Genomic DNA, 17270 nt, shown 5'->3' with positions numbered 1-17270 from the left:
TCATTGCAAACATTCAATTTATATTTTGTTGTTGTTACTAATCCCAAGTGGTATAAATTAGCTACATCATCTCCATAAAATCAAAAAATTCCAATAAGTTCAGAACAAAAGTATTTTGGACTATCTCTCTATATTTTGTGCTCTCTATACTTTGTACCATTTTAAACTTTCCTAAAATCTGTACCTCAAAACCCGAAGAACGTAAGTCTAAAAATTGCAATTTTCTGTTTATAAGTGCATTGTATGTAGAAGCGTGTTCCGCATCGATCCAAATAAACGTCATTTTTTTTTTTTTTTTAAAAATCCTTTTCAATCTTTTACCATGTTTAAAAGAGCGCGCGTCTCATATTTTGCATGCTTTAAAAGGGTCATTCCATAGTGACGAACGTAACATTCAGATACTGTTTTGTTGCATATTATGAGTTTAAAACGTCTAATAATCATTTACTTGTGGTTTTGTGGAGTTTTGTGAAAGAATAAACTTATGTGTAATATTCATGCAATAAAACATGGTATTAATCACATAAATTGGTTTTTGAAACTAAATTACTATAGTATGACGAACGTAACATTTTTGCAACCTTGAATTTGCAACATAAAATTCAGCTCTCAATTTCTCCACAGTTTAGGTAGATATTATTGTAAAAACAGTGCAATGCGTTATTTTCATTCCTTAACATTATTTTCCATGTAGAATAATACGCATTTTTCTTAAAATGTAACAGAAATGAATATTTCTTTAAAATATGACGTGTGACGAACGTAACATTGAAGACGGTAACTCTGAAGTTACGTTCGTCACGGTGATGACTGGTGTAGTTTTTTAGACCGTTACGTGTCTAAATACTAATTAGTAGGTAAGCATTGGTACTTTGCAAGTAACACTTATATCGACAATTTTTCAACATATTAAACGTATTAAATAAATGCTTTTTTATTGGCTTTGTGCAAAAATTTATTTTTTTCTCCTCTGTTTTGAATTGAAACTTTTTATGCGAGAATTTTGACTTTCTGATCCCCAACATTTTTGTGTGACGGAAGTGACGTAGTTGTTTTTTAACTGTTTCCAGAAAAATGAAGAATGATAGCGTCTAATTTAATTTTGTTAATAAAATTAACAATTTAATTTCATGGCTTAAGTAAGCATATATTTGTGGATTTTAGTAACTTTTAACGTTTCAAATAATGCAGGTTTTCTAGGATTTCCTTGATTCAAGTTCAAAAGCGTAAAAAGTTTAGCCTTGAATTTAGTTTGTTAACTTTTATTATCAAAATTAACTTTATTATTACTATTATTTTTTATTGTTTTTGGCAACAGCTAAAAGGCGGATTTCGAGTAATTTTTAGGTTTCTCAGTGTTTACAATCTATTTTCTGCATTAAAATATACAATCATGTTGTGAATATGCCTAAGTCAGACGCAGAAAGAACAAGAGTTTGGCGTGAGAGAAAACGTAAGGGTGAAATGGCAGTTTAGAATGTAATAAAGAAGAAAAGATAAAAGTTTTTCTTCTGTCTTGGGTCTTTACAACACACTTTTTTTTTAATCACACACAAGCAGAACTTTTTTTTTTTCAGAAAGCCCTTAAGAAATGTAATCTTCTTTACCATTGTAAGGATTGTTTTTCAAGAAGGCTTCTTCCGGGAACCTTTTGACTTCCATTTCTGCCACACTGATTTCAATATTATTATTATTATTTAGCAAGATAACATATAAAAGTCTATTTTTTCCTGGGACTACATGGATAAGTGTTTTTTTTTTTTTTTTTTTTCAAATCTTTCTGCATGTTGAGAAAAGCGTAGTTGCATTGGTTTACAACTGTATACAAAGCTAGCTTACTAGCTTCTCTTGATTCTCATCTCCTGACTTCTCATTTTTGATTCCTCAGTCTTCTTGATTGTTTATTTTTTTTTTTAATCGTTGTGTGTGTTTATGTGTTTGTTTTATTTTATTTACTTATTTATTTTTTTCTGTAATATTCGCGTACGCTCTGCTGCTTTTTTCTTGTCATTTTCTTTTTGTTTATCTGCCATTCTTGCTCCACTTTAACTCTCTCTCTCTCTCTCTCTTTTTTTTTTTTTTTTTTTTTTTTTTTTTTTTGAGCTGCCGATTTTTCCCTAAAATGCAACCTAAGAAAATTCCACAAATATGTGTTCAAAATCGAGTTAATTGTTGCAAAAATTACAGAATATTATACAGTAACATTGAAAAATAACTATTTCAAAATATACATTTCATACATTTTTTTATTGAACTAAACAGTGTTTGTTTCAAGCGATTACGTCCGTCACAATCAATATGTTACGTTTGTCACGCTGATAGCTAATTGTGTAAATTATTTAATAAAAATTTAACACTTTAAATGCATTCTAAGAAGTTCTTAGGAAGAGAATAAATAAACATTTTCTTTTTATAGTCCTATAAAAAGTTTGAGAGGGAAAGTACTACGTTTCGTGAGGAACGTAACAGGCCGTTCAACACAGAATTTAAATTAGGCTCAACGAGAATTAAATCTCAATGAAAGAAATCAAAGAAAATGAAATCTCAAAATGTAAGCAATAACTGAAAAAAGAAATTTTTACATCGAATAGATACTTAAAAAATTACAGGTCGCGTTTCTTGAATGCTTCATAGTTGAAATTTACATGTTGTTGAAGATCTTCAAGCAGTATTTATTCTACGCACGGCATCCATCTTGAAAAACCTTTTACGAGATTCGAAAATTAAGAATGTTATCTCTAAAATTATGTATAACACATTAATAATGATTGAGTTTGAAATTTTGACCTGTGCAGGTTGACATTTTCGTGGATTGACCCAGATACAGCGTTTCCCAACCGATGGTTCGCGAACTCCTGGGGGTGTCTATGTGACGAAGGATTTTCATCATAAACGTACTGAGATAAATACCGAAACAAATTGAATGTTGAACCTAAGGTAAGATTGAAACTGTCAGGTATTTGAGCCAAACTTTGAACTTCTTTGTTCCACAAATATCCCGTTTTAAAAACTTTTTCAAAGTTGACTGAAGCGCAAAAAAAAAAATAAATAATAATAATAATCACTGGGTATATTTATTAGTGAATTTGTTTTGCGTATAATATTTTTTGCTATCATTTTAGTTCGTCGCAATATTTTTAATTCTATATTTTGCAATTATGTTTTCGTTCTTGTAATAAACTATTCAACATCATCAAAAGAAAAAAAATCTCCCAAACCTTATTGTTTTTGTGTGTGTGTATGTGTGCGGCTTTTTTTCTTTTTTTTTTTTTTTTTTTTTGCTTGTAATTTATTACTTAGTGCTTAGTGGGTTCACCAACTTCTTTCGGATTTGGAAGGGGTTCACAAGGGGGAAAAGGCTGGGAACCGCTGCTCAAGAAAATACGTTTTTCTTCTCTGCTGTAAAATGTTAGCACATTACGTCACATTAAAATGATGCATTATAATGTGACGTAAATCACATTATAATGCATCGTTATAATGTGACTTACGTTCCTCATGCTCTGAGTTACAGAAATAACCCTCAAAATGGTTCAATATAAAAATTTTCTCTTTGAATAAAATCAGTTTTATCAACACCGTTTCCGGAATCGAATCGTAGTTTGAAATGAAAACTTTGATTTATAGACGTGAAATAAATTCTTAACTAGAATAAATGCAAAACTATTAAAAATCTTTTAACCATGTACTGACTATGGAGATATATATATTTTGAAAAATAAAACATTTATTTCAAAAATTACCGAACACAAATAATTTATACGTTATATATAGGATAATTCGGCAGTGGTTGACTACCAGCCAGTAGTTGACCTCTCAAACATTAAAATGAACAAAATAAGAATAAATAAGTAGATTTTTTTTTGTCTGACCGCTAGAACTAATTTTTAGCATCCCATAAAATATTCGGTTATAAATTATAGCTGTTACGCAAGTTTTTAATGGTGTTTAGGATGGTACACTTACAATGACATCTAGACACCCGGGGGTTTGACTTGCGTTAATGTTAAGTTTTTTTTAAACTGTTCAAAATTGAACGAAAAATTTTTCAAATCAAAAAATGAAATATGGGAATTTCTGGCGAACTTTCGAACATAAAAAAAGGAAAAAAATAACAATGTCAAAAAGCACAAATTGCAGATTACTGCAGACACGTGTTTCGGCGTTACAAGGAACGTCTTTTTCAATGCAAAATAAATGAGCTTATAGATGAAAAGTCATCCGACAAATTCATCCATAAGCTCATTTATTTTGCATTCAAAAAGGCGTTCCTTGTAACGCCGAAACACATGTCTGCAGTGATCTGCAATATGTGCTTTTTGACGTTGTTGTTTCTTACACTGCGTTTCAGCACAAAGGTACTTAATTTATCAAAAAAAAAAAAAATGTTTCGAACTAGACCATTCACTCAAACGTTGTTAAGGAGAGGGCCAGACAGACAGACATACCGACAGACATTTCCTCTCATCTCAATACCCTACTTTCCAATTTTTAATTTTTCGATATTTATATAATCATTTTATTCGTTTTTGACTTTTTTTTCACAATACTTTTAAGATACATTAAGCCTTATTTCATGCTTTTTTCTTCTTTGTCTGACTTTTACTAAGAAAGTAGGCTAAAAAATGAAAAAAGAAAAATAAAAAATATATATATAATTATAGATAATTTATATTGAAGACTATCATCACTGTAAGAAAAACTAATTCTTGTTAAAAAGATACAAAGATTTCTTATAGCTATAGTTTTTTCTTTTTCCCCCTTTTTTACGCTGTTGTACAAAATTCTTGAACCTATGAAGTAATATAGCGCAAACCGCATATTCATCCGACAATTTGTTGCTATTTTATGAATTTTGAAAATGTGTCAAAGACTTTTTGGATACGCTGATCATCCGAGATATCTCCAAATCATTATTTCGCTTTACATTAGTATTATCTCGTCATATTTCTCTTTTACCAAACGTTGCATTTGTACGAGAGACTTTCAAATCTTAATTAAGGTGGTATGTACAAATTTGTTCTTCCTTTTTTTCCTTTTTTCACTTCAAAAACTTGTTTTTTCTTACAAATGGTTACGGTTGTAAAGTACGCTTAAAACCAATTCCGTGTGAAAAAAATTACAATCTAACTAAAACTACGCTACTTAAGATTTAATAAGCAAACGAATTTCTCAAAATGTGATGTAAAATACTTGGTATGAAAGTATTCTTAACTAGAAAGTCTCCCGTCAAGGTATGACGAGTGAAAATTGCTTCTCTTCTTCTACATTTTAACGAAACAATTGCCTGTATGGTGATATTTTATAGTTGAAATTTTAAACCTAACTCCGGTGCATTAACCCTAAACTCCAGTAGATAGAGTTCATAGCTGACCGCTTTCTTGTTTTTTTCATTTCCCTGAAATGACACAGATTTACCAGTAAAACAGTTAAGTTGCCGGATAGAATTCAGCCTTGTCACAATAAAGCATTTCCCTTCATGTTAAACATTACCAAAGCACATTACCATAGCCGTGGCGCGAGGTTCATTGTTGAAACACGCGCGTTATTCGATCATCGGCTATTATATATGTATATGTGTGTATAAATATATATATATATATATATATATACATATGAAGATACTTAGAACTTTAAGAGATGCTTGAAGAGATATTATTTTTAAAGATGGATGAAATTTTAAGATTTCCCCCAAAGTTTTGCCGTCTAAAAATTTCTTCTGAAAAATTTTCTTTTCGTCAATAGCTTGGATTGAGACAGAGTACATTTGCAGCACCTTAGAGTTCATAAAGTAAAGTACATTATTGGAATAAATTTACACTAACAGTTGAATTTTCGAAAAAAAAATTTAAATGTTAAAAAATATCCGTGTAACCATTTCATATTCACTTTAACCATTTTGAAATCACCCGTGCTCTTACTCAGAGGTGTAAAAAAACTTTCTTACATTTAATAAGCTTTTAAGACGTGATGTCAAGCTGTTATCTCGCTTATCATATTCACCGTAAGGGGTTCCCCACTCTGCACCACTCCTGAAGTCTCCCGTGCAAGTCCTAATCATGGACAAACCTTCTGAAACACACAGAAAATAAAAACAGTTAATTTGCCTCTTTTCGAAAACATATTCTTCAGAAATGAGCATTCGATGAATAATTTTTAATACTTCGTGAATTACATGTTGTTGCTGTAACGCTATGGTCGACATTCTGAGAACGTGAGGACGCTTGTAGCACTTCCGTTTGACGACAGATCAACCTATGTTATTAAGACCAAATGCAGTGTTTTCTTCAAATCTAAACGATTTGTTAAGTGTAATATCAGTGTACTTTTGAGCAATCAGAAACCGATAATATTCGCTAAGTATGAGGAACGAAAATGGAAAAACCCGAGGTGATTTCAAAGTTATTCGAAAATATTGAATCAACAAGCTGAATACCATACAGATTTTGTATGAATTAAATAGACGCCCAAATTGAAAGCAGATTCACCAGAATATTAAATAAGGGACAAGAAGAGATGGAATGTTTACTTAATAGCCCATTGCTTCCTTTTCGTTTCACTGAATAATTTTCATGAGTGTATTTGGAATGCTCTGTGCAGCATTTATGACGGGCGGAAATCAATAGTTTGTATGAAACAGTGATTGAATGTCAATTTAAATACTGAGATTTATGTTGTTGTTAATTAATTCCCTTGATTTAAGAACCTAGATCAAGTCCAACAGATCATGTTGCAAACTGATCCTTGGCAACAGGTAAAAAGGAACTTCAATTAGATGAAGAACCATAGGAGTTGAAGTCCAGCTTTTCCTTGACAAAGTAGGAGTGCTTTTGGCTTTACGGTCATGCGCCAACCCCCAACTTGGAGAACAAGTCCTCTGGTATAAAACCAAGGGGCTGGTCGTACTATAAACGACTGGTAGTCGTTTATAGTACGAATCGGGTCATACGTCCATGCACTGAGTAGCTGTTTTAGTCGCCCTTTTCGACACGCATGAGCTAATTTAAGACTATTCTACTCTCGTCTAAACGCGGCGACTGAGCATTATTAAATAAATGTTTAAAACATAAGTGCTTACTTTTGTAAAAATCTGAAGTGAAAGAAATCAAATGGAAGCCATTCCAGAAATTAACGTAATGATCCGAAAACTTTTTTTAAAAAATCGTGTGACAAAAGTTTTTAAATGCATACTAGTATAATTGCAGCATTTCTGTATCTTGTTGTTCATTTGCTGGAACTTCATTTTTATTACATGCAATAGGATTAAAATTAAATTGACTGTCATTGTAGTGATTCTCTGAAAAATATTGAAATAAACTCACTTTTAGAGGAATCAATGGACTCTGGAAGAGCAATCTCTCCAATTTTTGCGTAAGGCCATTTGAGAATAACAGTTGATTTTTCCGTAACTACATTTTCTTCGTAGCAAGCAACTGTAAACAAAAAAACGTGTAAGCTATGAATAAATGGTTAAGCCCACATAATATTTTTCTTTTCTGTTCAAAACATTTTGTCATGTGTTATCATAAATGTTCCGTTAAAAATTCGATAACGGAAGAAAGTAAACATTGCTAATTAGTTTCAATTATAAGAAATTAAACAAAAGAAGTACGCTAAGTTAATCAAAAGCGCTAATGAATGTTACAAAGTAGCTTCATTTTACTTACTCTCTTTATTAATTTTCTCAGTAATTGCAATTTCCAAATAACGTTAAGGCAAAGCATAACCCTAACTCGCCAACTCGTATTTGTAGTGTGGTGCTTAACATTAAGGTGGAGTTTTCATGTAAGTTAGAAGCGGTGCAGTTTTGTACTCCGACTATGTAAATAAATACTATCTTAAGTTGTCAATTCATTATAAAAACATCGAAAATAATGAGTATTTTTTATATTTTAAATCATCTAACTTACTTTTTTTAAACCTCATGATCAAATATTCAATAAAATAATCAATTAGGAGTAATATTGAATTAGGAGTTAAATATTTTTAATTGCAATAGTGTACACAAATTTCCACATTAGATATGGAAATTTGTGTGCACCATTGCAAAATTTTAAGCAACAAAGAATTCATTTGTGAGAACGTTTTCCGCCTTTGCGAAGATTTCATACTTTAGTAAATGCCGTAGCCGGGTTTCTATGTTAAATGTGCCCTTGCAGCATTTTCGGCTCGCACTTGGGGAATCATTTCGGTGTCAAATAAAAATAATTCAGCCAAATTTTTAGCTCTTTATCTCAATCAACCTTCGAGTTTCTCAAAAAAAAACCTGTTTTTTCAATTTTAATTTTTTTTCATAGTGAAATTCAAAATTAATGAATGGTAATTTTTCCCTCATTCATAGGAAATGAATAAGCTATACTTCATAAGCTATAATTTCTTATGTATTACCGTCAAATACGTGTTTCTTCAGTATTTATTCAATTTCAAATATTACTTCTGCATGTTTTTAAGAATGAAAATCAGGGTGGAGTAGGTATCGAGCAAAATACGCAAAATGGGGGGGAGCAAATTCCTTTTTTCTACGGAAAAAAATAGAATAGAGAAGTAAAAGCGAAGATGGTTTGAAACGAAATAAATTTTCTGATACACAACAAAAGTACTACATGAGAGGAAAATCAAGTTTTGCACTGCCTGAGCCTCCAATTGACCTAACTTGGACATATCTCGCTCATATCTTTAACTTCCAATGCAGGAGCACGTAGCGATGTTTACTATCTCGAAGACCTTCTGCCTTAGACCCGGCTATCGCATTCTCACACTTTCTCCTTCTCTCTTGTTCTAACGAATCCAGTTGACCTCTGACACTTCTAGTCAACCATTCAAGGTCACACAATTTGCAAGATCTCACGATGAAACATTGTTTCTAAATTCCACTTATTTAAACTAAGTATGAATATTTCAAACGATATGCAATTTACACTTTAAAAATATTTAAAATAAATTTTAAAAATTATGATACTGTGTTTGCTGGTTGCATTTGGTACCCCATATTTTTCGTGCATTGTACACAAGTTGAACATTTTTCTTCATTTTTCTTCTAAATTGGGGAATTTTAATGATGTGCCACTATTGGTTACATCTATTGATTGCAATACCGGTACAGCAATTTGGAGCTATTTTTCAATTTCGTAGTACAGGTATTTGCTACGGTAAAATACCGGTATTTTCGGTATTAGCTGAAAAAATATCGTTCAATTAAAGAGTTTTCAATTTAACTTATTAGATACATATTGTTATTTTAAAGGTACGTACTTTTTCCCATGAGACAGTGTCAAAATAAATCTATTAGTAAAATTACGGCCTGAAAAGCAAGAATTAAAAGAAAATCAACTGATGAAAGTTTTTCGTACATTTATGGGCGCCATGTGTTTATATTTTAAATATCCTTGATTGCTCATTTGCCCTTTTGTTAAAGTTAATTTCAAGTACGAATGTATTTGTGCTCCGAATAATATATTACAACCATCAGTTGCAATAATATTTTTTGACATATTTTCTTTTAATATTTGACTCAACTGAACAGAATTTTGAGAAAACCTTTTCTTGGCAGCATAACAAAGGGAAATTTGCTGTCACCGGGATTAGTGAGCTCTCCTGTCTCGCTACTTAACGAAAAAACACTTAGCAATTACAGGGGGTCCTGAAACAGATTGACTGTTTTTAAATTTATAATTGGTGAACGGTAAATGAAAAAAAAATTTTTTTTTGCAGAAAACTCATGTGGTGGGCCGTAAATCCCCCCCCCCCTCTGAGTTCCAAATTTTAGAATTTTTCCAATAGCAGCAAATAGTAAGTCCGTAAATAAAATTAAAAAAAATTGAAAATTACATTATAGTTTTTCGAAAATAAAGAACAAAAGAACAAAACAATATTTTCAAACAATCGTCGGCTGTAATCCTATGTCGCAATCAGAAGAAAAATCGGTGAATTTCAATTCTTCGTTTTTGACTTATCGGCTTACTATGTGCAGCGCCATCTATTGAAATATTTTTGAACTAAAATTTGGAACTCTGAGAGAAAAAATTTAACGCCCACATGAATTTTCGCACAGAATTGATGCGCACAGATGTTAGCACAAGAATTTTCCGCAAGAATTTGTTTTTTATCATTAACCGATCACCGGTTATAAATTTTTGAAAACAGTCAGTCTTTTCCAGGACACCCTGTATATAGTACCTTAAAAATTTACATAGAGAAAAGGCATAATCAACTGGAACATATTTTCAGATATTTACATAACTGCAAAAAATTTTGAAAAGAAAAAGAAAGCAAAAAAGAGAAACTAATAAAAAAATATCAAGTTTAGTTAAGTTCATCACAAATTTTAAAACAAAAGGTTAATAAAACACAAACACAAGCCTATCCTGATCAAGAGAAAATTGATGAAGATGAGGTTAATATTTGAAAAGAACTGTCTCTTGAAGAGAAATTACAGCTGGGTGCATTAATAGTAATTAAAAAAAACTGCACACACTAGAAAAGGAACACGCGCATTATTAACCGTACCACCGACCAGCATGAATTCAGAAAGAGCATTTTCAACTGTAGAAAATCGGTACACCAAAACGAGTTCCAGGTTTAGTTACAATTCAATATATGAAAAATGTTTCTGATAGCGTTTGTTCCTTCATTTTATATTTGTCTGTAATAAATTTTCTTAAATTATGCACTTTTTGCACAAAAGTATGAAACACGGCAAAGAAACAATATTCTTTGATGATTTATTGAGAAATTTCAAATACCGGTATTAATACCGGTACTCCGATATGACGCTTTAAAAATACCGAATACCGGTATTGCATGTTTGATCCGGTATTGCAATCCCTAGTTACATCGTCTGTAAATCTATAAGTAAATCTATAAGTATTATTTTTTATCAATAAGGTAAGTTATACCACATCATTTATAATCAATAAGAGTTGATTTAAATCTGGTTAGAGTTCCTGAAATAGTCCCTAAGATAGATCATCCGCAAAATAAGAATTAACTTCCTTTTCTATCTCAAAGCGGCGGTACTGCATTGTGAAATGTGTATCTCCCACTGCAAATGGCTGATATTAAAGAGATTAGCTCGATCGACTGCCATTGTATGCAGTTGCTTTACTTTTGAAAAGAAGTAGCCATAATTTTCATGTAAAAATGGAGTGTAATTTGTATGTCTTTAAAATCTTGGAACTTGGACTTGAGAAAGGTTTTCTAAAAGATTTTTTTCTCTTCATCCTTTTTCACTTTTGTACATGCCTACACATACACACACGTCTACACACTCACAAGCCTACACACATACATACACACACACACTTGCACACCCAGGGCCGCAGAGAGCCAAGGCGAGCCCTTTGTCAGTTATGTCGCCGGTCCTTCCCCCCTCCCAAAAACACAAACAAAATAAGAAAAGAAAAGGGGGAAAAGAAGAAAAAAATGGGGAAAGAAAAAAAAGATGAAAAGAAGGGAAAAAAATCAAAACTGCTTCCTAGAAAACAATTAACTCTATTTTAAGTGCCATAGAGTAAATTTTTCTTAATCTTTATGTTTTTTCTTGTTCGGAGTCCCCCCCCCTTTTCCCCCCTCTTCTTCCATTTTTTTTTTTTTTTTTTTTTGAGCAATTACGATTGCTAATTGTTTTTTTTTTGACCGTCCTTGAATTCCAGTTCCTTTTTCAGTCCAACGCCTCCCTCTGCTGCACCACCGTCGACCGGCCCCTCCCGATGCTGCTTCTTTAGCGAAAAGCGTCTCCAGGTTGCGTTCATATCCTACACACACGCACGCATACACACACACATGCATACACACACACGCATACACACACACGCATACACACACACACACGCATACACACACACACACGCATAACACACACACCCACACATACACACACATATACACACATAACCACACACTCATGCCTGCACACACAGACACAAACACAAACGCTTACATATACGCACACTCGTGATTGCGAAAAACGTAATTTAAATTACAGATGTCAAAATTCAAATTAATTTTTATTTTTATTTTATTGTATTTTATTTATTTTTTTATTTATTTATTTATTTATTTATTTATTTATTTTTTGATTCCTCCCCCGTCTAAGGCTTGGGCCCCTAGTTTCCGACTAGGATGACATGGCCTCTCGTCGGGCCTGCGCACACCCACACACACGTCAGTACAGACTCGTGATTGTGAAAAACATTGTTTGAATTCAAGATGTCAAAACTTCAATTATTCAGTACGTCTTTATACACTTTTTTTACCCCTGTTCAGTATGGATTAATTTTATTAATGCTCTTCCCTTCGTTTGGATCAATAAATACGATAAGCTGACTTAGTTAAAAGATAAATGAAATACAACATCTCACATGTGCTTCTTATTTGAAGGTCGTTCATCCGGATGCCTTTCAATTCAACCCAATTAAGCATAATATTAAAGGAATTGTTGTCCACAAAGGATCCGTTGAGCAGACAAAGAGCAATATATTCCAACTCATGATGATCTTCAATCTCGCTTTCCAATGGTTGAGCACGTATGTACGTTGGCCTGGTATACAAATAAAACTGGACGCTTAATCCATGCCTGGAAAGAAACAAATATTAAACTGTAGAAAGGAAATCATACAAAAACTAAATGCAAAGTTTAAAATATGTAAACGAATGAATTTTTAAAATATAGCACCCTTTTCCAAAATTTTCAATCTTCATTCTTCTCCTATTTTTTATTAATTGACCTTTAAGAATTGTTTTTTTATCAAACAGATTAGAGTAGCTGCGTATTTGTTCTGGTTAGAAACCTTATGAATTTCGGGGCTCGCGACAAATATTCTGAGTGCCCCTAGGAAGAAAAGGGACCTAAATTCTAAAAAAGGAACCTTAAAGCGACATTAATCTTAACTTTTAAAGGATAGAATTAGAGACGCACGGATAGATCGGCTGTAAATGGTTATCGGCCAATTTAACGATTATTTATGATCAGCCTGTTTTGACCAAATAATAAGCTGAAAAATGTCTCGATAATAAAAATTATTTTTGTGTTGGACAATAAAATAAGCTGAAATATCTTTTTGCGCCCACCAATAGTTTTGAGCTCTAGCTATCGTGCGACCATTCGATTCAAAAATTTCTATTGATCTTGATTGTGATAGGTGTGAATAATTCATTCTTTTTTTTTTTTTTTTTTTTTTTTGAAAAAAAAAAATACAAACCGATAACCCGGGGGGAGTTAAATGACTAAAGGAATAAAATTAAGAGAGATTATCGGGTACATTTAAAATAAAACAGAAATTTTAAACGAAAAAGGGAAAAAAATAGGACCAGTTTTTTAGAAGATGGCTTTTAAGGCTCTTGAAACTAAAAAAGGAACTCGTAGGGAGAAAAGGGACCAGTTGAAACCCTGTTAAATAAAAATATACACTTCTTTTTGCAGCATTTTGGACAGAGTATTTCAAAACAAATAGCACAAATGTAAAACTATGAGCACTTTTACTAAGGAAATGCCATGAGGTGGCTTAAATTAGCGGGTAAAAAACTCAGATAAGAACCTTTTTACAATACCAGACAAAGTTGAGCAATGCAACTCTAGATATTATTGAACTAACTCGCTTTCCACATGATAAGGAGTAGGTTGAAAATTTTACCCGCATCTTTTTCCTCGACATGGGGAATTTCCTGACTGATTTTAAAAGTTTGCAAAGAGTCAACTTTTTGTTCAATGTAAACAGAGTTTACTGACAGGCTCGGATTGATGGCTTCCGGATGTCCCATACCCTACTCTCCCAGCATTGCTCTTAGAGAGACATTTCACATAAGTCTTTTTATCACTCATCATGAAGTTCGTTTTGAGCTTAAAAAAAGAAATTCTTCGTATTTCTTTTTTTATGGAACCGTGATTTCCAAAACGGTTGAACAAAGTGGTTGACGGTTGACGAAGAATTCCAACAATTTTACCCTCTAATTATGTATTTAATCATTGCTTCACCGGACTTTTTGTTTGAAAAAAAATTGAAAATCAGTAAAATGCAAGAGCTACTCTAGTTCTTTTAAAATTATAAGAAATATTCACCCTATATATGCAAAAATTGATACCTCGGCTGCTGTAAAATGTGCGACAGGAAAAGTTCTATAAATGGAAGTCTCTTACATATGTTTTCACTCATTATTAAATTTACTATTTATTATAGCTATTTATTAATTAAAATGAAGTTCAAAACAATTTGATAGACTTTATTTTACTCACAAAATATTTTGAATGTAATTATTATTGGGACACGCTATCGTATTGATTTAACATAGCAATTATTATGCTTCCGAATATTTCATTTGTTAATTATTACGGTCCTGAAAAAAACTCGTTCAATTTATATGAGTTACTGAAAAATACAAAACTTTTAAAATTTAAACTGTTAGAATGAGAATAATTATTGTAGTATAACCTATAATTAAAGAGGCGCAGTAGAAATTTTTCCAAGACACCCTTTAATTATCATCATTAAATTCGGCTTAAACAAACTCGCCTGATTCTTTGGGGTAGGTCATAAATCATACAGATTAAACCAATGTGCTAATAGGAAGTACATCGTATTTTTCTGGGGGTTACTGATATTCATAGAAAAGAATTAGTAAAGAGCAAGAATTATTAATGTACACTTGTTAAGAATAATTAAAATAATTAAATCGAGTGGTATTTTATTTTGATGGACTTTATTTAAACTGAAAAATGTTTTGAAGATAGCTTTCATTCGAATACAATTTTAAACTGGGTCATCATACCAATTACTTACATCTATGCCGGGGGTGCACACCTGGACTGGTCATGGCACAGACTGCGCCATTGAAATTTTTACGGGGGTGGGGGTGTTCTCAGTGTTATTTCTATTTTTTGAGGGGGGCTCTTGCTTTTGGAGGGGGGTCATCGTGATATTTAAGGCTGTACATCCTTGCCCTAAGGGGGGATGGGCACCCCTGTCTATGCTTTCTTATATTCCATACATTGACTATTTTCCTATTTCATTGCAGATTAAATACGTTTAACACCATGGACTTGCAACGCTTAAATGGAAAATACTGTCTACAAGCCTATGGATCAATTGCGATTTAACATTTCAAAGTTGTCTCCTTTTTCAGAGCGAGAAATATCACCGAAATCAATGAAATCGAACTGAAGTGGTCATAAAGGGAAAGAAGCATGGGATTTATTTGTCAGAAAACAGAACAACTAAAACCATTTTGAAAAATTTAAGAAGACACATATTTAGTGCGAACCATTTGAAAGATGTATTTAAATCAAGCAAAAAAGTAGGAGAACACATAGTTAACGTATGTTTTCATTGGTAAGAAACGAAGACTTCTTTTCATTTTTTTCTTCTTTGTCCTATTCTTATTATTGTAACATTGTTTTTCTATAATTATTACTTCAACTTTTATTGGTTTATTTGTTTTATGAACGTGAAACTAATCTTACGAAGTATCTTGAAGTTGTGTCACATATGTGTTTGGTTCGGGCAAAAAGCTGAACAACTTTTCTGTCATTTCTTTTTCGAGGGTTTTTTTCTTTCGAAAAATTTCACCGTACACGCTCAGAACCTCATCAGCAGCAATAGAATCATGGGTCGCTAGAAGTTTTCCAACGTAAGTGTGAACTTCTGTAAAAAAAAGAAATAATAATAATAACAATAATAAGAAGGGATTTATCAAATATAATAATTGAAGACGTTGATTGCAAAAACTAAATGTTGCCATGAAACATTATAATTCTATTAAATACATTGATAAAATTTGCCTTAACTCTGCGGCTTTCAATCTTTTAGTACTTGTGACAAAGCAGCAATAGAATTATGGGTCGTTAGAAGTTTTCCTAAGTAAGTGTGAACTTCTGCAAAAAAGGAAAAGATCTATCTTCAACAAAAATTTAAGGAGAACGATTACCAAAACTGGATGTTGGTGTGAAGTATTATGATCCCTTTAAATACACTGAAAAAATCTGCCTTAGCATACCGGTTCTCAATCTTTTAGGGCTCGTGGCCCAGTTTCCAGTAATAATAATCATTGATACCCCTTTTTGCCCTCCTCGCAAAATAACAACACAAATAATTACGTATTGTGAGTATTTTGACTCTGGAGCTACACTCCGAATTTAACTAAAACTAGAAAGCTTTATTTACGAAGGAGTAGTACGAATTGGAAAAGAAAATGCCGTTGTGTAAAGTCATTTTTTCCTGTGATTTGGTAACCCTATAAAAGTAGATTGTAACCTAATAAGGCCATGATTGTCTTTATTGGAACTTCCGTCCCTTATTAAGACCCCGAGGGATGGGGTGGAGGACATGATACTGTGCTGCATATATCATCCCCGCAAAGAAACAGTAGGAATATCTTACTGTTTTATCGGATTCGATAGGGGAGATCTGGGTTCCTCGCATAAGGGGTTAGTTTGGCATGAGTTTAAAAAACTCCACGCTTGATTCAGAGCGTCACTAAGCCTATCGCGTGATCATCTTGGATACGTCTATCTTGCATGAGAACACCAGCTGGATCCAGCCACTGCTTTGAGTGGAAAGATTGAAAACGTGATTTCCGTTTCCGTAAGTAAAATTTTGATCATTCAGTATTTGTCGTTTTGTATAGTAGCGTATTCACACAGAGGTAACATTCACAAGTTTTTAGTATTGTTGGGCATTTAGCTAAGTGGTTATAAGTCCATTTCTGCTGTAATTGATAAACATTTGTTTTAGTCGCTATGTTTATTTTACTTGCCGTGTTGGGGTTAGTTGGCATACGTATTCGGGGGCTAGTTGACATAAGCCGACTGGGTATGCTAACTAACTCCACAGCAACGGATAAGTTAAGGTATGCCAACATTTTAAGGCAAAAAAAAATGAAATGTGTATTTAGCTCCACTGATGAAGAGGAGGATTTAGTGATTAAATGTGTAGAGAGTAAGAATAGTTTAGGTGGGCTTGGATTGAGTTCGGGTAGCGATAGTGATGAAGAAGATGGAATTTTGCCTTTGAAAAGTGAGTTTGGTGTGAAACACTCAAACCAGAAAAAGGTCGTAGCGACTCAGAGTCACGAGATTAATGTTATAGGGGTTTCGTTGTGGGGACTATGTAGCTGTGAAATACTTTTACAGTGTACACCCTGGAAAAAATACGGAAATTGGGAATGGCGAATTTAAAGTATCTACCATGAAGAAATATGAGGGAAACTTGTGTTGGCCTGATTGCATGGCCATAACCTGGTACAAATCTGATAAAATCATCAAAAAAATTGAACCATCC

General features: G+C 32.7%; 1 protein-coding gene across 1 annotated transcript; it reads right to left on the bottom strand.

The window, feature by feature from the left end:
• Positions 1-5917: 5917 nt before the first annotated feature.
• Positions 5918-16851, bottom strand: LOC129216296 (uncharacterized). Its single transcript, XM_054850506.1, has 5 exons — positions 16743-16851; positions 15455-15635; positions 12360-12574; positions 7323-7433; positions 5918-6072 (listed from the first exon to the last, which is right to left on the bottom strand). The coding sequence occupies exons 1-5, from the start codon at positions 16849-16851 to the stop codon at positions 5918-5920; spliced, it is 771 nt and encodes a 256-aa protein (XP_054706481.1).
• Between the last annotated feature and the right edge of the window lie 419 nt (positions 16852-17270).

The sequence above is a fragment of the Uloborus diversus genome, chromosome 2 (genome assembly GCF_026930045.1).
Source record: "Uloborus diversus isolate 005 chromosome 2, Udiv.v.3.1, whole genome shotgun sequence".
NCBI lineage: Eukaryota > Metazoa > Arthropoda > Arachnida > Araneae > Uloboridae > Uloborus > Uloborus diversus.
Note: the sequence above shows the minus strand (reverse complement) of the source record. Positions and strands in the feature narration are given on the sequence as shown.